Genomic DNA, 22,059 nt, shown 5'->3' with positions numbered 1-22,059 from the left:
CTGCCAATACTACCACTAGGATGCATGTGTGCGCCTGCTGGCCTCATGCTCTCAGGGGATGGCATGGAAGGGGTATGCCTGCCATCATCCTCTCCACTCGTTCGCTCTGCTTTAAGTAAAGTCCAAAACAGCAGGGAAGGTGGGAGGGTTGTGGACTGTACGAGCACAACATACCTCAAAGAATAAATAGTTATTGTACAGATAAGTAATATTTTTCTTCGTTGACCAATTGTACAAATGAAAATTCCATGGGATGCGACTCCTCAGGCATCACCTTACAGATAGAAGGGATTTGGATCATCTGCATAGGGTCCATAGCATTAATTCTCCATGTCCACTGAAGTTAAGATAAGAAGTAATGGGCTTAATCTGCAGCACTGAAACTTAACAGGAATGGCAGTTAGGCTATGTCTACACTACAGCACAAAGTCGATTTTAAAGCACTTAGCTCAATTTTACAATGTGATCACCTTCACTGTGAACACTATTAGGTCAAATTTAAGGACTGATAAGGTTAACATTCTTGTGTCAACTCTCCAATGCAGTGTAATGCCAAGTTTGAATTTAAAAGGTTGGATTAATGCTAGTGTGGAAACAACGTTACTTTAAATCGATTTTACTGGTCTCCAGAGGTGTCCCCCAGGTATCCCACAATGCCCCACAGGTGTCTGTTCTGGACGCTGTCACCTCCACTGCTCTCCAGGTATGCAAGAAGTAGGTAACAGGAAGCCTGGGAATTTGAATTAGGTAACAGGAATTTGAATTCATTTTCTTTCTGACCAGTGTGGATAGCACACCTCAGGAGCGCACCTCAAGAGCTATCGCATCGCGCCATCATGAGCAATCAAGGTTCTTCTGATCTGAGTTCTCAGGGCCACAAGAGAGCTCCAGTATGAAGCCATAACGAGATCCTGGATCTCATTTCGGTTTGGGGAGAGGAATCAGTGCTGAACAAACTGGAAGTCAAAGCAAAATGCAGACACTTATGAGAAGATTTTGTGAGGGATGACTGCAAAAGGTATACTCCCAGGATGCTCAGCAATGCTGGGTAAAGGTAAAGGAGCTCCAGCAGAGCTATCATAAAGTCCGAGAAGCCAAGGGTGGTCTGGGTCATCTTCCGAGATGTGTCAGTACTATAAACAGCTGGGATACCATTCTTGGGAGGAACCCAACCACAGTCCCTGATTTTAACTGGTACTTTTCAGGAGGCCATACTCTGGAGTCTGGTGGGATCCAAGAGCAGGAGCGGGAAGTGGAGGCCAATGAAGAGGACGACGATGACATTCGTCAGCAGGCACCTGATGAAGCTGATCCTGCCAGCACAGAGTTCTTCTTCAATCTCCCTCTCGACCCCACCCCCTCTTCCTCAACACCTGAGGCTCTGGTGTCCAGCAACGGTGCAGAGGCCTCTCCTGGTGAGTATTTTTTTAGAACGCTACAAACAGATTGTGTCTGGATTAGGTGTATAGGTTTACTTCTGGGAGGCACACTTTTTTAAAAACTGCTACAAGCAGGTTGTGGCTCAGGTGCGTTGGACCTATGCCTCTCAGAATAGCTACCTACCTACCTACCACCGCCCCAGCCTGCCATGCAGCTGTCGGGCTTAGCGGACCCTGCTCCTGGACACCAGCATGTCAGCACAGGCTTTCCCTATTCTAAATGGCTTTTTCCATGCACAGGACCCCTGAGGAGTTGCTGAGAAACTTTCCTGGGCTTTACAGATTACAGGGATGGTTGTCGTTGTGTCTCCCTGACCCCCACCGCCATGCATCCAGTGGTATCTTACCACGTCTGAACTGAAATGGTCTGGATAAGTCATAGCTTCTGTTCTGCAGAGGGTGATTCACGGTCATCCTTAAGAAGCCAAAAGTGGCCTAGGAAAATAAAAGTTGCAGTGATTGTCAAACAGACCCATTCATTCTATGAGTAAGCACATTGTGTCAAAAGTAGAAATTGTATCTATATTTTGACCTTCACTATCTTTGGTGCACAGCGTCAATGCGAGAGACAAGTTTGCCATGATGAGGAGAAAGAGAAGACCTAAACAAGACCTTATCCTGCAGCAGCTGGAGAAAGCTGACAGGGATCCAGAATCACTACTAAACAAAAGTGGATGCAGCAGTGGCAACAGAGAATCCTTCACTATCACCACAGCATCCTTAAGTACAAGAAAGAGGACTCAGCAGAACTCCTAATGGCTGTCAGGGAGCAAACCAAAATCCCATGTTTCACACTGGAGCTGCAGAGGGACCCCCATTGCAGGACTCACTATGCAGACTCCACACCCTATTGCCTGACCTCTCCTCATTCTGACTTGACCCTCCCTCCCCCCTACCCCGCCAGTAGGGGGTCCAGGGACATAGGGGGCAGAGAGGAGAGCAAGGACAGTCTCTTGCTCCACTCCCAGGACCTCTTGACCCAACTGCAAAAGGCTCACATTCTACCACATATGATGCCAGGATTCCCTTCTTTTTCCTACCTCTTAACCCTAACCCCCACCCTCAAACAGAAAGCATGTTTTTGTGAAAACCAGTGTCATTTATTGGTTCACATGGGGTGGGGAGCACTTGGAGGTCCTTTCGTAAAGGTCAAGCACACATCGTAGTGGGGGCTGGAGATGGTATCACAATATTTATATGCAGCAGAATCATGTGGCTGTCTGCTCAATTATAAAACTGTTTTTCAAAGCCCCCCTGATTGTCCTTGCGTCTGCATATGCATTGGTGAATGCTTGTGTCCAGCTGTGCATCAGCCCTGCTCACGTCATCTACCTCTGCAACCCAGGGTAGCATGAAATTATCCCTCCTTTAATTCGCACGTTATGGAAGATTCAGCATGCTGCAACCATGGTGGGGATGCTGGTTTGAGAAAGGTCCAAACGAGTCAAGGGGCATCTGAATCTGGCTTTTAAAAGGCTAAAGGCACATTCCATCCCGATTCTGCATTTGCTCAGCCTGTAACTGAAGCGCTCCTGGCTGCAGTCCATGCTGCCTGTGTATGGTCTCATGAGTCAAGGAGCAGAGGATAAGCAGAATCGCCAAGGATCTCTATGGGCATGTCCACATCATCAGCCTTGATTTTTTCGTCTGGGAAGAAAGTTCTCTCCAAGAGTTTTCTGTATAGACCTGAATTTCTAAAGATGCGTGTGTCATGCACCTTTCCCAACCATCCCATGGACATGTCAGTGAAATGACCTATGTCATCCACCAATGCCTGCAACACCATTGAGAAATACCCTTTGAGGTTAATGTATTCTGAAGCCAGGTGGTCCAGGGGCTTGATGGGGATGTACGTTCCATCTATTGCCCCACTGCAGTTATGAAACCCCATTGCAGCAAAGCTGTCCACTATGTGCTGGAAATTTCCCACAGTCACGGTCTTCGCATCAGATGGTGACAGATTTCATTGGCTACTTGCATCACTGTGGCCCCCACTGTAGATCTGCCCATCCCAAATCGATTTGCCACTAACAGGTAGCTGTCAGGCATTGCAAACTTCCACTGAGCGACTGCCACTTGCTTGTGCACTGTCAAAGCAGGTTTCATTCTGGTATGCCTGTGCTTCAGGGCAGGAGATGGCAAAACACGAAGTTCCATGAAAGTGGCCTTGAGCATGTGGAATTTCTGCAGATGCTGCTGATCATCTCAGACCTCCAAAAACAACATGGTCCCATCAAGGTGTGCTGGTTTCATGTCCCCAGAAATGACGCTCCACTGTAAGCAATGCATCCAGGGCAGCTCTGAATTCCTGGTCTCCAGTTCTTCCATTTCATCATCAGAATCATCATCCTCTTCCTCCTCAGCCAATTCATACTCCCACTGACTTTGTCTAAATAAATACTCCAGGACACTTCATGAGGTGGACATAACACACTGTGCAATGGCTATAAGCTGTTGAGGATCCATGCTAGCGCCATGCAGCAGCGTGACCTGGGGCAGGCCTTGGGAAAATGGCACAAAAAAATGATACAACATCAATTGGGCCGGCCCTTTGTTTTCCAACGGGGTAGGGATGGGTGCTTTGCACTCTGGGATGATGACATCAGACACCCACAAGCACTTGTGGCACACTTTTTCCCATGGGCACAAAAACCCAGAATGCAAACAAGGTGACAGTCACTCTGGGATAGGAACCCACAAGGCATTGCTCACACAGTCAAATGTAGGTAAGACAATGGAGACACGGTAAATTGACTTTCTGAACATTTGTGGAATGTGAAAGCCATCTTTGTTAAATCTAGCATTAAAAAGTCGACTTTATTTCATAGTGCAGATGTAACCTTTAGCTCAGGAATAAGCCTAGAAAAGGTTGTCATCGAGTCTCTATCATTGATATCTTTTACAAAAGAGTTGTACAAACATCTGCCAGGTATAGGATGATCTAGATTTACTTGGTCCTACTACAACACATGGGGAGTGGACCTTTTCAAGGTCCCTTCATTTCTAATGGTCTATGATTCCTTCTCACTCTCAACTCATTATATTTAAATGCACTGAAGGTAACAAGATTCTACCTTCAACAGAGGAAAAAGCCACATCCTGTTAAGGCCAAGAAGAATCTGCACTGCATCCCAGAAGTTTACTGCTCTCTTTTTTGAGTCAGACTGCCTTTCAAAAAAGACTCTTGTGCTAGTACAGAACACCAAAAGAATTCTCCCAGCAGACCCTCTGTGGTTAAAAGATGCTCAGATTGAAGCTTCATTCCAGAAAGCACAAAGCAGCAAAAAGGCAAGAAAATACCAACACAGCCCAAAAACTGGTGGTGGCTGATTTCCCACAAGCTATATAGAAAAAAAGGTCTATGAATTTTTCTTACGCAGCAATTTTTTCCATTATTAAAGAAATGTACATTAATTCAACAAAACATCTTTAAGGAATATGCACTAACTTTCTTAAATGTACTGATCTTTTTAATTCAGCTTTGTTAAATATGATTTTGCAGGCATCTGCAAAAATATCAGCTGATATTTAAAAGGCAAAATGAAACTCTTCCCCCACCTTTGTGCAACTAACACTGAGAACATGACTAGTGTAGAGCAGTATATTTTCCTACACTACCACTGTGGTCTAATTCAGGTTCAATTTGGTTGTGGATCCCACAGACAATCCATGATTATGGAATATGCATCCACGAAAGCTGCTCATTAATTCCTGGGTTGGCTAAGGAGGAACTTCACCCTTAAATGTGGCTGCAGAGTGCACGTTCTGTTTCTATGTAAAGACTAAGCCAACCAAGTCATTCTTTGAGGACTCTGATCAGTGTCCCCATAAATATTGGAGGACACATCTCAGAATGTCCTACTAAATGACGCTCTTCACTGGATTACTGAAGATCTGAGAAAGCAATAGTTTAGGTTTGCAACATGACATACTATAAAAAGGATAAATCTTTGTAACTGTATAACTCTTACAGAAGTAACTACAGTAAACTTGTTCATATCTGGCAGCCCCAGGACCTGGTTCCCAGCTCACCTGGGCTTGCAGGAGCCGGGAAACTGACCAGCCCCCCAGGGCTGGTCAATTTCCTGGTTCCCAGAGTGCCAGGGACCCAGGAACCTGGGGGCAACCTGGTTCCCATCTCCCTGCTGCTAGCAGGACCTGGGAAACTGATCAGCATATGGCTGGTCAGTTTCCCAGGTCCCACAAGTAGCAGGGAGCCAGGAACCAGGCTGTCACTTGATTCTCAGCTCCCTGATGCTTAGGGGACCTGGGAAACTAACCAGCCATCAGCTGGTCATTTTTCTGGGTCCCACAGCGCCAGGGAGCTGAGAACCAGGCAGCAGCCTGGCTCCCAGCTCCCCTTCACTCCTTGGAGCCAGGAACTGACCAGAGCTTCTGTTCTGCTCAGTTTCCCAGCTCTGCAAGTGGAGGGGAGCCAGGAGCCAGACTGCCGCCTGGTTCCCAGCTCCCTGCCACTCTAGGGACCAGGAAACCACTCCTGTCAGGGGTGGCAGCCAGGAGTCAGGCTGCCACCCCTGATACGAAACCGCTTCTGTCAGAAGCACAGCCGAGAATCAGGCTGCTGCCCATGAAAGGAGCAGTTTCCTGCTCCTGTCAGGGGTAGCAGTCGCTTCAACCCAATACATGTACAACTTGCTTGAGCGTATCTTGAGATTTACTGTACTGTACTTGTGGAAAATATAACTAAAATTTACTTATAATTAAAATGCCAGTTATTTGAGAGTTCCAGATGATGAAATGCCGGATAGCAAACAGTTCAGTGCAATATCTTACACTAGATATACTGGTAGACTGAACAAACTACTAGTCTTTAAAACACAGTTAAGATTCATATTGGAATAAAATTAACAGAAATTCTCTTGGACCTTGTTAATTCACATATATGAATAACCTCTTTCGTCTAAAACAAAGATCTGTTACACACAGTCCACAATATCATAAGTCAACACCATAATTAATATAGGTAATGCTATTTCCTCCCAAAATGGATCAAAAGGGGACAGTGAAAAAATTGAAAAAATAGAATTATTTATTAATTCATTAAATAAGTGACCAATGGGGTACATTAACATTTCAGGACTCAGGATTTCTGCTGCCCTAAGTCCTTCTGAAAACACTAGGAAACTGTGCTTCATGGTCAGTCATCTCTAAGGGTATATTTAGGCATATCAACAAATTGAATACACCACTTAGAACAGTGCAAAGATATAGCTCACTATATTAAAACAGGCAAAGCAGAATTAATTGCATTATTTCATTTCATTTTTAAAAAGATGGGTGATTTATGGCCATAAGTCTGTATCAAACATTAAAATACAGTATACCTAAAAGACAAAGCCATCTACCTTTCACATGTTTTTCCTCATTTGCTGCTAGTTAGTAACGTTAGTCATGTTATTTCGTGTACAGTTTCCCTTTCATTCACGTACACTAATTCCTCTTCCTAGAAGGGGATACATGCACTCATCAAAAAGAAAAAAAAATCTACATGGACAAACTGAATACAATTTACGAGCTCAAATATACATACATAGCTACCTTCGAAGCCCAGGCATGTACATTCCCATGAACACAATTAGTGTTTAAGTTAGCTTCTTCAAAATCCCTTATAAATATTTATTGAAATACAAATCTCTTAGTAGCACTACAACACTACCCAAATAATTTTCTTTGGATTTCTTTTTTCAAATTGGCTTCAATTTAAAAATCCCATAAATGTTCATTACAAGACAAAAAACAAAGATGTGTGTCTCTTGTAAGCTTACCAAACTTTTTTCCTTCTTTGGTTGTGCCGGTCATCTTAATCTTAGCAACCTCAAAGAAATCTTTTATTTCTCTTTCATATAGTCGTGATAAATAATCCATGTAATTCTTAAGTGAAAAACCAAAACAGTTTAGCATACATACTATGACCTGAACAAGTAAAATAACACAGAATTATAAATGGCAATGTGAACATAAAATGAACAAGCTAATGCACCTGACACTTTCCATCTACAGGTTTGGACTATATAAAACCTTACAGGTGATGAGCTATCAGCAGAGGCTATGAAGTAACAAACCCACTGGGATATGCATTTGAATACTATATTAATTATTCAAAAGCACTACTTTTAACCACAAAAGAAAAAGAATTCCAGTAAAAGGACTGTTTTCTAAGTATACCCCTAACTTCAGCTTACAGCCCAATTCAAGCAAATTGAAAGAAAGAAAGAAAGAAAAACGGAAAATTACTACACAGAATGCCAAGGAAAGATATCAAATATCGTTTACATACACCTGAAAGGTGTGAAAATGGTCTAGAAATTTGCCAGTCTCTGTACAGAGACTAAGTAGTCACATATACATTACCTAATTTACATAAAATGTGACTAAAATGGGGACAAAAATTACTGTCTTTATAAAAAAGGTAACTGAAGAGACAATGAGATATGAATCTTCAAGTGGGCATTTAACAAACTTCTGCATCTATGATATGAAAGAAGCCACAATTAGTTGAATTTTGCAGCACTATTTTTAGGATTACGCTTTATGACTAATACTTCAGGCTGAATGATTTTCAGCAGATGATGCTCATTAGCAACCTCTCCGTTCCTAGCGAAAAGCTGCAAGTTAATAACCCAAAGTTGCCAATTGGGAAGACACACCATGCCCAAGACACTTGTGCACAGCAGTCTTGCAGGTGGGGATCCACCTCCAACACTGAAGAAAACTAAGAACACCCAGCACTTGTGGTAGGAAGGGAAAACAGGAGGGTGGACTGCAGGCAGGGAAGCAGTTGGGTGGCTGAGGTTCAGCTGGGATATTGTGGTTTCTACAGGAAGCGGAGGCACTGGGGAGCCTGCCAACTACTTTAAGAGCTCAGAATCAATATGTGCAAATGCTTCCATCCCTGGTAGCATATATTTAAATGTGTCTGCATCTGGGGCTTTCCATGGGAAGTGGGGACTTGTGGGGCTGTATGACAAAAGCAAGTGGTCAATGAGTAGCATTACAGTTGCCAAAGCCAACTAAAGCCAGTGGAATTGGATTGCTTCTTAGCCAAATGTTGCTCAATGCCATCCATTGTACCTGCCTTAAAAACAGCGGGTTTAATAAGAGTAAAAAACCCTCACTACTAAGGGCCAAATGTTGCCTTCAGTTACACAGCACAATTTCTGCACAATCTGCAGTTAATTTTTTCATTTTGTGTCAATTTTTGAAAACGCGTAGAAACAACTTACAAAACCAATTTAAAAAAAAGCTAAAACTGAGGTTTTCTATTTTATTTGAAGTAGCCTCTAAATCTTTTGCTTAAAAAAAAAACCACAATGGATTAATAATGAGTCCCGAGGAAGTAGGAAGACCATTTATACCAGAGTTATTTTCCAGATTGTTTTTTTAATTATATATGCTGTTAGGGCACACAATGCAAAAAATGTATATTTAAAAGGTATCACATATTTATTAACGTGTATTTAGTGCCAAAATTTTGTACGGTGCTTTGCAGAAATTAAAAACATCTCCCGTCCCTGGAGTAGTTTACAGTGCATATCATAGTAAAAGATATCATCAAGGGGAAAAAAAGTAAGGAAAAAAAGGATCAGGGATTAAAACAGATGAACTGTGATTTTTCAAATTACAATTTAACATTCAAGTTGAGAACAAAACACTTATCCAAAAATAATGGAACACACAGCACAAGAGACTTTATCCAACATTTGAGTCACATACCTTTGTTAATCCTTCATATTTTCCATAATCTGTACTTTTCAGCCATTCCATCAGTTTGGCATATCGAAGCAAGTCTCTGTGAAAGGGATGGTGATTGGGCAACGTCAATTCAATGGAGTGCTGGGCGAGTGTGGAACTTTGGTCATGACCCTTGATAAAAGGCAACATTAAAGTAAGTATAGAAGTAATGTGTGTAAACATACCATTACAAAGATATCTGATTAGCTTAAATATTATCACATTGCCAGAAAAACAAAAGTGAACTGATAAATTACTTCTTTTCCAAGTAACTATCTGCAGTAAACAGCCTGGATGACATCCTGCTTTGGCCTAACAGCCAGCCCACTAGACTACGATTTAGGAAACCTAGCTTCTATTCCTGAAACTGGCCTATTGGGTGACATTGAGCACGACAATTCCCCACTGTGCATCAGTTGGCCCTTCTGTAAAATGGTGATAAAGATCTCAATCTCCTTTGTAAAATGATTTGTGATCCCCACAGATGAAAAGTGCTGCATAAGACCTGGATTGTACTGGGGATCTGAGTTCAGCTGGGACTTCTAGGGGCTTTTATAGTATTGAGATATTACTATCCTATAGCCAGGGCTGGTAGTACTGCCAGTTAAGGTTGCCCAGTATTACCCATGAGATGGACCTATTTTTAGCGCCATGTAGCTATGGCATACTTCAACCTTTGAGGCTGAAATCTTCTATGACAGGTGTCTGTCTCAAGCTAATTTTTTATTTCAGCCAAGCCATTTACCTTTTCCAAAAAAACTACTATTATTTGGCCTCTGCTAAAAAAAATTCTAATGACTGTTCTTTACAACATGGGGACACTAGAACATTTCAAAGAAGATACCTGAAATTTGGCAGGGGATCGTTTTTATATCATGGATTTGTCTTTTGCCGTCCCAGTGAATATCAGACAAAATTTGGCCAAGTTTAAGCTCCTGAAAAACTGTAATTAGTACATACTCAGACTTGATTGAATTTAGCATCTAAACCTCCTGAAGATTCCCATCTGCATTAAACAACTAAACATGCAATTGCCATTGAAAGCCATACAGAATCAAAAGCAAATTAACTGTCCCTCTTGGTCAATGTTCCCTCTATTTTCCCCATCCCTGTGTGGAATGAACTTTATTAAGTGCACCAAGGCATGTGAAGATGTGCACCACTAATAAATCACAAGATGCCAGCTGTGGTGCTCTGCCAATCAGCTGGATGGCACCTGAATCACTCCTGGGTGGTCACCGAAGCACTGAGCTTATAGGGAACACTGCTCTTGGGCTGTGAATGCCCCTCCTGCTCAAGCCCAGGTAGCACACAGCAATCTGACTAGAATGCCAAAGGGAGAGGAATCAGACTGGGAATGTGGAACAATTAAATTGAGATAAGGAACGAGCATGTGGGTAGGGGGACCACAGAGACTATACTGGAGAGGGGACTGAACTGATTAGACAAGGAAGGCAATGAAGCGGGGACTCAATATGAACTAAAGACCTAAGTGGAAAGGAGACAGGAGCTGAGAATTAGTGAGGTGGACGAGGGAATGAGGTATGGGAATTGGAGAGACCGATGCGATGAACAGACAAGGTGTGAGGGGACATCTGGACTGGCAGGGAAAAGAGGAGTGGAGGTCAGGTAAACACTAAGACTGGATGGAGACTGGTGATGAAACTGGGACTGAGAGCAAGTCAGGACACAGAATGCAGGGGGATGATGGGAGGAAGGAGGAGGTAGAGAAACAGAAGCAATGGGTGTGGAGATAGGCAGACTGGATGAGGAGCCAGGAAGGGGATCTTGTAAAAGGTGGACAAGGGACTGAAGAGATGAGGGAACTGAGACTAGGATGAGAGACTAGAACTAGAATGAGAGATAAGGAAAAGATGGAACAAGAAGCTGGTGTGGTAAGACGGAACAGGGACACCTTGGAGGGATGGGGCAGAAGAGGTCCAAGCCTGAAGGGAGAGGTAACTGGGGGAAACATTTGTGCCCACAGGACCACACTCCCTCTCCAGAGCTGGGAATGGAACTCAAATTTCTAGTCTGACCATTCTTCTGCTGCCAGCAAATACCTGTGAAACCTGATGGCAAAGTATCTCATCCCCATCTAGTTTTGGTACATATAACAACAGTAGGCTGACATCCTGTATCAGTTAGTTACTCATCTCAAATGGCAGAGGATTATGCAGAAGATCTAAAGGTTCCAATACGTCTAAGGCTTTAAGGTGGATGTGATTATGCCGCCACATGACAATTTGCTATTGCCTCTTTAAAAAAAAATCCTGGGAAATTACACACAAAAAACTACATTCAAAGAATATTAAGGATCCAAAGTCAAGTACCCGAAAGTTAAGAAATGCCTGAATTAAAGTTGCCTGTGACTGACTTCAATTACAGCTGAAAAAATTCAGCACTTCTACAAACAAGCCTCATGCAGGTTCTCAAATCAGGCATCCAAAGAAATGAGGACCACAATAACCACCTGTGAAAAGTCTAGTTTAAATGACTGTCCAAGATCACAGAAAAAAACTTGTGACAGAGTCACAGAGAGAATTCAGTTCCCAAGAGCAGCATTCAACTGCCTTAAGCATCCTCTCTTTTTCTGCAATCCCCTGTCTCATTTGCTACACACCTTCTAACTTCAACAAATGAAGCAGGCAACTGCCTTCTTTACTACTCACACCATACCCCAGGGATGAGTATGGGTTATCTTGTACACTGAACAACAGAGGGCCTGTGGGGGAAAAACTAGTATGTAGGCATGTAATTATAACTGCATATGCATAAGGGGCTAAATTAAGTTTGCACATATAGTCTTAATTCTGGTATTTCCTAATTTGAGTGCTTGCCTTTGCAACCTTAATAATGTTTTTAAATTAAGGGTGTTTTTGTGATTCCGATACAAACTGAGATGATAAATACACTCTGCAATCACAGTAGACTGCATGATTATTAGCTCAATTCAAAGGTCTATTCACAGATTTCATATTTCAAAATGTTTAAAGTTGTAGTATGCTACTGTAACTGCCCACAGGCAAACTTGAACCTGGGATCTCTGGAGCTTAGTGCAGGCACCTCTATAACTTGAGCTAAAGGCCAGCTGCCTTTCATCTTAGGCTGTAGAGGACTCTTATTCTTTCTCTGTGAAGTGGCCTAGGTACCACTACATGGGACAGTTAACCAGACATAGCTGTGTGGGTTACACTATGCTGCACTATGCAAAAGGAAAATTTTCCTCTGGTTTACAACTAAACTATGGGCCAGATCTTGGTCTTCAGATCCATAACTTTTGTGCCTTTCTGGTACTAGAAAGGGCACATACATCTCCCAAGATCAGGCAGAGAGTAATTTCTGTGATGTAATGGAATTCCCAAATGGTATAAAGTAGTGTAAACAACTGTCTGCCATTCTTCTCCAGATAAAGGGGCATTCCTGAGCAGGTCGCTGGTGGGATGAGGGTGACCATTTGGCAGGCTGGTTGCAAGCAGATGATTCTAGTTTGTGTAGTTTATAGAGCAACCGTTATGGTGCTTTAAGAGACAGAGGATGCCAGCGTGGCACTTAGAACACAGGAAAAAAACCAATGAGAAGTCCCATGGCACCTTACAGGCTAACAGATTTCTTGGACCATTAGCTTTCATGGGCAAAACCCACTTTGTCAGATGTCCATGAAAGCATACGTACCAATAAATCTGTTAGTCTGTAAGGTGCCACAGGACTTCTCCTTGTTTGTGGCTACAGCCGAACATGGCTACTCCTTCAATACTTGTCAGAAACAAAAAAAAGAGATAATTTACGGCCCTTTTCTCTTTACAGCCATTTTCCACTGTAGCAAGCACAGTTCAGCAACACTTGGGAAGTAGGTCCAATCTATGTAAAAACAAAATCTTGTAGTAGCTTTTACCTGTGTTATAGAAATGGACACCTAATTTAAACTGAGAGACTTAAACCTGAATATTCCATACAAATGTTAACTAAAAAAAACCTTAACTAAACACTGCAATCCAAACAACTCAGTGTACTTAAAATGCTTTAGATAAACCAGTCCAACTAAGAGGACATTAATTATTACTACAACCTCCTTTCTCAGAATGATAAAAGCAGCTAGAAAACTATATCCAATTTGGGATACAGTATGAGATAGCAGATAACATTAAAATGATTCCTAGACTAAGACAACTTTTCTTGTTTGTTCCAGCAAAGAGTAAGTTCACACATTCAGATAATTTTTTTTTCCCCCTTCTAAAGCCCAATTAAAATCAAAATTAGGCACCTTGAAAGTTACAGGAAGTTACACCTTGGTATATGCACAGGTAGACATATGCCACATGAGTCACTCCTGCTGAATGAGGAGAAAGTGTTAACTTTGTGGTCATATTAAGTATGCAATGTCTGTCTTCATAGCTGCATATTTATTTAAAACAAAATTAAAAACTAGGGATCAGCTGGTCTCAAACAAACAGAAGCAATATATTCCCATTTTGTTAGGGAATTAACACTGCTAAAAGGCTACACATTAATCAATCAACAGCAAATTTTTTCTTAATTGTTCTTTGATGCCTCCCCACCCCTTGTTCAGATAGGCTTTTCCTAGAAATTCAAATGACAAAACCTCTAAGTCATCAAATTCATCCTCCTCCTATGAAGTCTTTTCGCCTATAATATATACTTAATTTGTTATGTTCATGCCAGAACCAAGCCATAGGACTTCTATAACTTCTTTTGTCTATTACTTGATATTACTGTTAGGACATTCTCAGATATTCAGTGGAAATGTCTTTTTCTTACTTCATTCCATAATTCCAATTCATACCCTTCTTATACCACTTCAAACAATTTCCTTCTCTGCTTGGTGTTGGGATTCTCCACATAGTTACAGTTGATCGTATTCACCCTTTAGCCACGGTGTAGCAAAGTTAATTTCATTGTCCTTATTTTTACTCCCAAGTCAATCCCTCCACCTCAATTTTTTCTGTTACTCTAATGCAAATGACATCCAGTTGGTTTAAATGCAAGTATTGTGGGGTCTGAAAATAGGATGGATGAAGAAGATTACCAACAAGGAATTATATATGAAGGTACAGGCGAAAGAGAAACTACTGCAGAAGGTTATACCACAGAAGTTACAGCTATTCAGCCATATCTGCAGAATGAAAAATCAAGACCCTGATATTCGGCATAATGTTCGGTTTGAAAAGGAGAGGCAGACCCCACAGAGAATGGGTAGATGACATAGTAGATTGGTGTGGAGCTAGTCTACTGAAACTAAGCCACTCAGCACTGGACCAAGAAAGACGGAAGGAAAGAGTGAGAGAGGCATCAGGGAGACACCAACAAGAATTGAGCCTATAGTTGATGATGATGGGGCCTAGGATTAATAAAGTGTTGTTTCCTCAACAATCCCACATAAGTAAGGGAGTACCACTTCTATGGTTCGTAGTGTACTGCCTCTAGATACATAGCATAAAATTAAATTGCTCTTTTGTCACCACACTGTACTGCAAACTTAAGTTTGCCATCCACTGTTCCCCCTTTGAATGGTTTCAGCTGATTTGTGTTTTCCTTATGAAGAAACCCAATAACATCCTGAAAGTTACTCATACTTTTTAAACAAAATACAAGTTAAAAAGCAAGTTAGATTAGAACACAGACACATAAATGGTTAACTATCAACTGATGAATGTTAGCAACAGTAACTTAAGACATCTTGCAAATGCAATGAGCTCTCATCTGGAGTTGCATTTTTCTGTTTAAAATGTCAATTTTCTATGATTTCTTGTTTGAATCGTTTAAAATAAAAATGTGAAAACACATGTACCTAATATGAAACAAACTGTATAATAGTTCAGAGTTAGATATCTAAGCTTAGATAAATCTATTGGAGTTTACTCTCCCTTTATCATGTTTAAATAAATCCAGATGACAATATAAATTGATTGCATGAAAGGATGGAAGATTAAACTGCTTCACATTTTCACTCTATTTTAAGATTGCTTCTTAATGAAACAAAAATAAATAAATTATGCAAGTAATTCTAAACAAAAAGCGCAACTCCCAACAAGAGGTTAGAGACACAAGAGTAAATATGCCAGTTAGTGACATTTTTCATATTAATTTAAAAGAGCAACCTCTGCATTCATCAAATTGCCTAATAAGACAGTATGGCTGTGGCTAAACTGAGTAGTGCTGCCAGCAGCTTGAGGCAAATGACTGCTCCTTTGCATATTCACTCAGATAATTTTCATATTTGCACAAGATTGCCCTGCCAGCAGAAAACAGGCAGTGTACGTGTGAGTCTGCCGGCAAAGCCCCTCTTCCCTGATTTTTTCGTGACATAAGATGCTGCCAACAAAGGAGGATTTTGCTGGCAAAAACGCTGCTTGCTTTCTGCCGGCAGTAGCCTCTGCCAGCAGGTTGATCTTGTGCAAATATGCAAATTAGATGTGTGAACATGCAAATGACCTAAGGGCCCTCCTTTGCATCATGTTGCCTGCAGCGTGGCTAAGTGTAGATGCAGCCTATGCCATTTTTGTAAACCAAATCTTTGATACAACAGACTTTCACACCTGGATCCACTGTCCAATATGATACATTTAAAATACAATTTATTGATGGTACTACACTTGGAGAGAGTGTAAACAAGGGCATATTCATTCACAGTCCATCAGCTTTTCCTGCTTGAGCTTGCAGATAAATCACACAATTCTGTTGAATGGGACATCTGATTTTAAGTTTGCACCCTCACAATGTCTTCACTTAAAAAGTAAGCAAAAGAAGAGAGTGGATTGGCATCAGTACTTTTCCAGACACAAAGATTAGAAATTGCTGCAAAAATGTAAATTCACTGTTTCTGTGTGTGTCCACCTCTGAAGTTTTCTCCAGTATGAAACAATATGATTTAGTTAAGTCATGTATCAGATTAATGCAACCAACACATTCTGTTGTTGTAACAAGAGCTGACTCTCTAAACTTTTATACGAAAGCACTATCAGGGACATAAAATTAGAAAAGCAAGATCTGCACTTAAATACACATCTATTGTCTTACTGCACTGCTCAGCAAGTCCAACATTCCAGCTTTACTCATGAGAACAATTTACATAGGATCTGATCATCACTAGCTCACTTGTTCATTAACGGTGCATCTACACAGCAAAGTTTTTTCAGAACAGCCGCCACTATTTCAAAATAACTTTGTGAGCATCTATACAATGCAACTGCTATTTTGAAATAATTGTGAAATCGTGGAATGCTATTTCGAAATTGGTAAACCTCATTGTCTGATGAATAGCTCCTATATCAAATTAGGTCATTCAAAATAAGGGCTGTGTAGACAAGGAATAGGGCATATGTCAAAATAAGCCCTATTGCATCCAACAGTTCTGTTTCAAAATAGACTCTATTGTGTGTGGATGTGCTATTCAAAATAGCTGAGTGCTGTTTCGAAATGCATACTCCCTGTGTCCACACGAGCCCCTTCCTTTCCGAAGGGGCATGTTAATGAGCGGGTTCAAAAGATGCTAATGAGGCACTGCAATGAATATGCAGCGCCTCACTAGCATAATGGCGGCCGCAGCGATTTGAAAGTGCGCCTTTTCGAATCACATGCCACCTGTGGAGACAGGACCTTCCGAAAGGACCCCTCAGTTTTCGAAAGCCCCTTCTTCTTAACACCAGATAGGAAGAAGGGGCCTTCAAAAACTGGGGGGTCCTTTCAGAAGATCCCATCTCCACAGGTGGCATACGATCGAAAAGCTGTACTTTCAAATCGCCAAAGCCGCCATTATGCTAATGAGGTGCTACATATTCACTGCAGCACCTCATTAGCATCTTTCGAACCCGCTCATTAACATGTCCCTTCTGAAAGGAAGGGGCTTGTGTAGACCCAGCCAGTGTGTGTAGCTGCACTATTTCAAAATAAGCTATTCTGGAAATTCTCTTTCAGAACAGCTTATTTTGAAATAATACTGACATGCAGACACAGCCCTAGAGACATGAACAGATAAAGTGGAATGCCACAGATTTGTTTCATTTAAATGTAAGTGAGTAAAAAACTAAAAAAGTAGAAAACACAGAAATTGTGAAAATTCTTAAAAGATCTAGCAAGCTATTCTTCCACAGAGTAGACAAATACCTCAAATAGAAAACATCTTAATTTTGCCATTTCAAGGAGAGCCTGCACTGCCAAATGCAATGTTTCAGGTGCACAGCATTTTCCAACTATTGGATATGGAATATTTGGCAAACCCTGTATTTTTTTTCAATACCTATGAGAACTATTATTTATCATCTGAGCCTGCTGTTTTTGTTTGGTGCTGTTTGCCTCTATTGTTTTATACAAAGGCTATGTCTAGACTAGCCCCCAACTTCGAAGGGAACATGGTAATTAGGGCATCTGGGGGTTACTAATGAGGTGCTGCAGTGCATATGCAGCACTTCATTTGGCTAAATCTCCCCCACGGCAACTTCGAACTTGAGAAGTGTAGGTACTTCAAAGTAGTGTGGGCACTTTGAAGTACCCGGAGTTACACACAAGCTGGCACTTCGAAGTTTTACACTTCGAAAGTGCCACAGGGGAGATTTAGTATAATGAAGTGATGGATATGCAGCACAGCATTTCATTAGTAATCTCCCAACAAGCTAATTGCCATGCCCCCTTCGAAGTTGGGGGATAGTCTAGGCACAGCCAAACATTTTCATTTTGTGCAAACACAGTAATAGTTTCCTTCATGCAATTTGTGACTTAGCTGCCCTAATAATACATCAGAGGCCACACTGTCTGTCCACTAACAGACAAATCCTGAGTGCTGATACAGACATTCAAGAAGGATCCCTTGTACTCTGCAATCAATAAAGGCAAGTTTCTTATTTGTGAAGCCAAAGCTGTAACTGCTAGTTAGATTTAGCAAGCTTTTAAAAAAGAAAAATTAGAAAAGCTTGAATCAAACCTGATGTACTCACAGAAACTGAAAGATAGTAGGACCTGTTATAGAGCTGAAGAAGGGTCTGAGTAAACTAGTTGGAGATAAAATACAGTAATAAAAAAAATGTTGAAAATTGAAAGATGCTTTTAAAAAAAAAAAAAAAAAAAAATCACACAATCCAACACAGGAAACAACCTCAGCACAATATGAATTCTAAATAATTGAAAACATGGGTCAGAATCTCAAAGCAATTCCACTTGTTACAAGTGCCATAAAAACAATCTGCAGAATTTCAGCAGCAAGAGTTTTTCAGTCTCCTCTGCTTGGAACTAGTCTGTAAGTAGTTTAACACCTTCTACAAATCCTCTATACAAGCCTCATCCACCCATATTGTAACTATTTCAAAATCTTCCTTCATTTCGTTTGGAGCAATTCAATCATAAAATTGGGATTATGCCACTTGTTCCACTACAAGAAATGTCTAGAGCAAAGTCCTACTAAATGGGGGTGGGCAATATACAGACCACGAGTGCTTTCTTTTTTTCCCCTGAAGCCCCAGCTATGGGACTGGTGGATGGGGGGGAGAGAGCAAGCCAGCTGAATACAAGCGCTTTTTTCAAAAAACAACAAGGAGAAAAGAGCACTGCGGATCACCAAACCTTGTAATCCAGCCCCTGGCCTGCCCCTGTGGTATGAAGCAGTGCTACTCTTAAGCAGCTGGCAGCTCCCTATGGCTCTCTGCACTGTGAAAGGAGGAGAATTTCACATCCAGCCCCTGCCCCCAGCAAAGTTTCCAGATAATAGGAGCTGAGAGATTTTGCTGGGGGAGGGAGCAGCCTGGGCAGCCTCCCCACAAAGTGCAAAGGACCACATGGAACACCCAGTGGGCCTGGACTACTGGCAAACAGAGAAGCCAGCTAGAGAGCACAGCTGACCAGGAGCTACTTAAGTTAAGCACCTCACCCACCTCAACTCCCTCCCAGACCCCACACAGCCTCCTACCTCCCTCCCCAATACCACATTCCTCTCCTGTACCCCCTCCCTGATCCTGCATCCACATCTTCTGTCTCGGGTCACCACTCAAACCTTCTGCACCCTCCCCCCGACACCAGGTCAGACCCCTCCACCTCCTCCTCCATCCCAAACCTTCTGCACCCTCCCCCCACCCGCCGACCCTTTCAGACCCTGCACCTGCTCTTTCATCCCTTCCCCAGGCCAGAATCTTCTCCTGAACCCCCTGCTGCACTCCCTCCAGCCCCAGGTCACAACCCCCTTCTTCACCCAAACTCTCTCTCAGACCCCACTCTCTCTCTCCTACAGACCAGTCATCTACCTCAGGCTGCCTCCCGCGCTCAATCTCTATTTCAGACCCTGCTCCCTCTCCATAGGAAAGTGCGGCCCTTGACCACTTATCAAAATCTTGATCTGGCCCCCCCCCCCATCAAAATTATTATCTATCCCTGCACTAAGTGGTGTAAAATTCACCTCTACTATAAATACAATCATATCAGGCAGCCTCTCTAACTTGTGTCCAAATCCATATTTACCATCATAGTTCTAATTGTTACGCAGACTGGAATTCAGCCATGTTTTCTAGCCAGGTTATATGAAGAACTGGAATAATTTCATAGATCTGGGAGGAATCATAGTACAGTTTCCTTGCATTTGTATCTGTAGTAGAGATGGGTCCTTCTATGGCAGTGAAAGGTCCACATTTTAAATACTCGAGTTGGCTTCCCCTGACTATTGCTCTTTGTTGCTTTAACTATCAAACTTTCAGGCTAAAATAAATAACTAAATAAAAACTGAACCTTAAGGTACATGTCAAACAACATAGACCATTTTCTGCAAAGCTGCTGAGTTAGTTATTTCTGCGATATCCATAGTTGTTTGAAGAAATCTCCACTTAACTATTATGCACACATCAGATTATTGTAAATAAATGTGCCATTTGAGTAAGTTATTATGTGCATCAGAAAATGTGCTTGAATTTCAGTTAATCACATCAAACTTCAGAATGCTTTGTTTCCAAAGGTTTCAGAACAGATATCGAATTGCAAACTTTCGTGTTAAAGAAGTGAAGTGAAGTTACCTGCTGAACAAATACATTGTTCAGATGGCTGGCAAGTCTCCGTGCAAACTGTTCACGTAGGTCACTGAACCTCTGCTGTTGCTGTTTGACTGCATAAAGCATATCATGTCCTTTAAAAAAAAACGCAAATGGAAAGTATGTTAAAGATTTGCATGTTTTTTGTTTAGGAGTGGAAGGAGCTTCAGGGAAAGATTCCCTATGTGTGGAAAAAACAATCTAAGATGAGGAGAGGTACTATTGTAACAAGGCAAGAGTTACATTTTCTCTGAGTTTATTTAATAAAAGCATTACCTGGTCGAAGAGCTACATTCATACACTGCAAAAGGGCATCAGCTGCATTAGTGCAGGCTTCAATGCCTCGAGAGGATGCCAGATCCCCCTCCTGGAGGGCCTTTATGTGACCTTTTGCCAAATCCATATGATTCTAAAAGGTAACACACAATATATAAGCAAAGCACTGGCTCATAGTTTACTTTCATGCTGTTCTATTGGAAATGTGATATTACAAGATGATGCTAAAAAGAGTTAACTCCTAATACAAAAGGTCTCAGATTTCAGGCCATAATTAACATGCTTACAACTAGGAATTCTATCTCCGACAGCAGCTTCACATTATTCGTGTTGCTGAGATGAATTAGGTGATTGCTTTCTGAGATCTGATCCATTTGCTCTTTTACACTCTGGAGCATTTCCTCATAACTGCTCAGCTTCAGCTCAATTTGATCAACTTCCTTCAGAGCTTCATCAAGCAGCATCATCAAGATGTTCACCTGCTTCTCAGAGGCCATGATTGACTGGATGTTGGCCTGAAGAGCAAACAGTTAATCACTTTAGAACCTGACTGTGAACAATTTTATATATTGTTTCAAATGGCACCCTCATTGCTATCAAATACTGTACCTCCCAAAATGTTACATTGTTCTGGCTTTCTCCAATTTCAATTATATTAACATTTTAACTATTACTGACTACAGAGTAGGTGCCTTTGGCCAGGAGTTCAACCTCTCTTTTTTTTTTTTTCTTTTCCCCCCCAGTGCCCTGCAACAGGCTATAAACCTCCATGACACACCTGTATCATAACAGATTTTCTGCACTCAAAAGCCAGGGCAGGCCTTACGTGATATCAAATAGGACAACTTCCCGGGTCCCCATAAAATTTAGTCACAGGCTCTGCTTCTGTCCCAAATGGCAGGGCTCTGGGCCCTGGAATTCAGGCTCCCGGGCGGTGAGGGTGCTTCAGCTTTCTGTCCTAGGCCGCAGTGAGAGTTTGATGCTGTCCGTGCTTGATGGACTCCCTGAAACCTGATCATGGCCTCCCCTGGGCTGAGAACCACTGCCTTTGGCCATGTCAGAATATGGAACCATCTAACGAAAAATCAGTAAGAATAAAGTTTTGCCCTAGTTTTCACTATATTCTAATAGTAGTCTGCATACAAAGGCTATAATCACAGAAAAATTTTAACTCTTTTGTCCCTATGAAGACTATTTTATGGCTTTGCCCTAAAGAAAGCTAGAGCTCAGAAGACTGTTTAATTGATAATACAAAAATTTTTCTACAGAAAATCAACTCCATCAGGGAAAAACTTTCAAATTTAAAGGCAAAATAGAGTTAGAAAGCTGTTCGTTATGCAAAAATATTAGAAATAACAATGCCAGCCTCGCTTACATTCACTACATAACAGAGAATTGGCAGGATTTTTGTTTGTTTGTCTTTTAAATATATCACTGTCAAAGATCAATCTAATTGTGCAGTACCCTGGCATTAATCCAAAACTCCTAGTTGTCACTGCTTCTAATACTAAGGTTAGCAGAACATTCATTTAAAACTTAACACCTCTGGTATTGTCTCAGTTTATTTTGCA

General features: G+C 41.6%; 1 protein-coding gene across 5 annotated transcripts in view; it reads right to left on the bottom strand.

Moving 5' to 3' along the window:
• Positions 1 to 22,059, bottom strand: part of EXOC1 (exocyst complex component 1) — a 55,783-nt gene that overhangs the window by 18,651 nt on the left and 15,073 nt on the right. For 3 of the 5 annotated variants that reach the window (XM_074992802.1, XM_074992804.1, XM_074992803.1), the window contains exons 6-11: positions 20,776 to 21,003; positions 20,489 to 20,621; positions 20,198 to 20,307; positions 18,143 to 18,196; positions 9,174 to 9,323; positions 7,226 to 7,331 (exon numbers count right to left, since the gene is read on the bottom strand). In XM_074992802.1, coding sequence (XP_074848903.1) covers positions 7,226 to 7,331; positions 9,174 to 9,323; positions 18,143 to 18,196; positions 20,198 to 20,307; positions 20,489 to 20,621; positions 20,776 to 21,003 — 781 coding nt within the window. The remainder of the gene's footprint in view (positions 1 to 7,225; positions 7,332 to 9,173; positions 9,324 to 18,142; positions 18,197 to 20,197; positions 20,308 to 20,488; positions 20,622 to 20,775; positions 21,004 to 22,059) is intronic. The other 2 variants (XM_074992805.1, XM_074992806.1) reach the window with 1 other exon arrangement.

This window comes from Carettochelys insculpta, chromosome 4 (assembly GCF_033958435.1).
Source record: "Carettochelys insculpta isolate YL-2023 chromosome 4, ASM3395843v1, whole genome shotgun sequence".
Lineage (NCBI taxonomy): Eukaryota > Metazoa > Chordata > Testudines > Carettochelyidae > Carettochelys > Carettochelys insculpta.
Note: the sequence above shows the minus strand (reverse complement) of the source record. Positions and strands in the feature narration are given on the sequence as shown.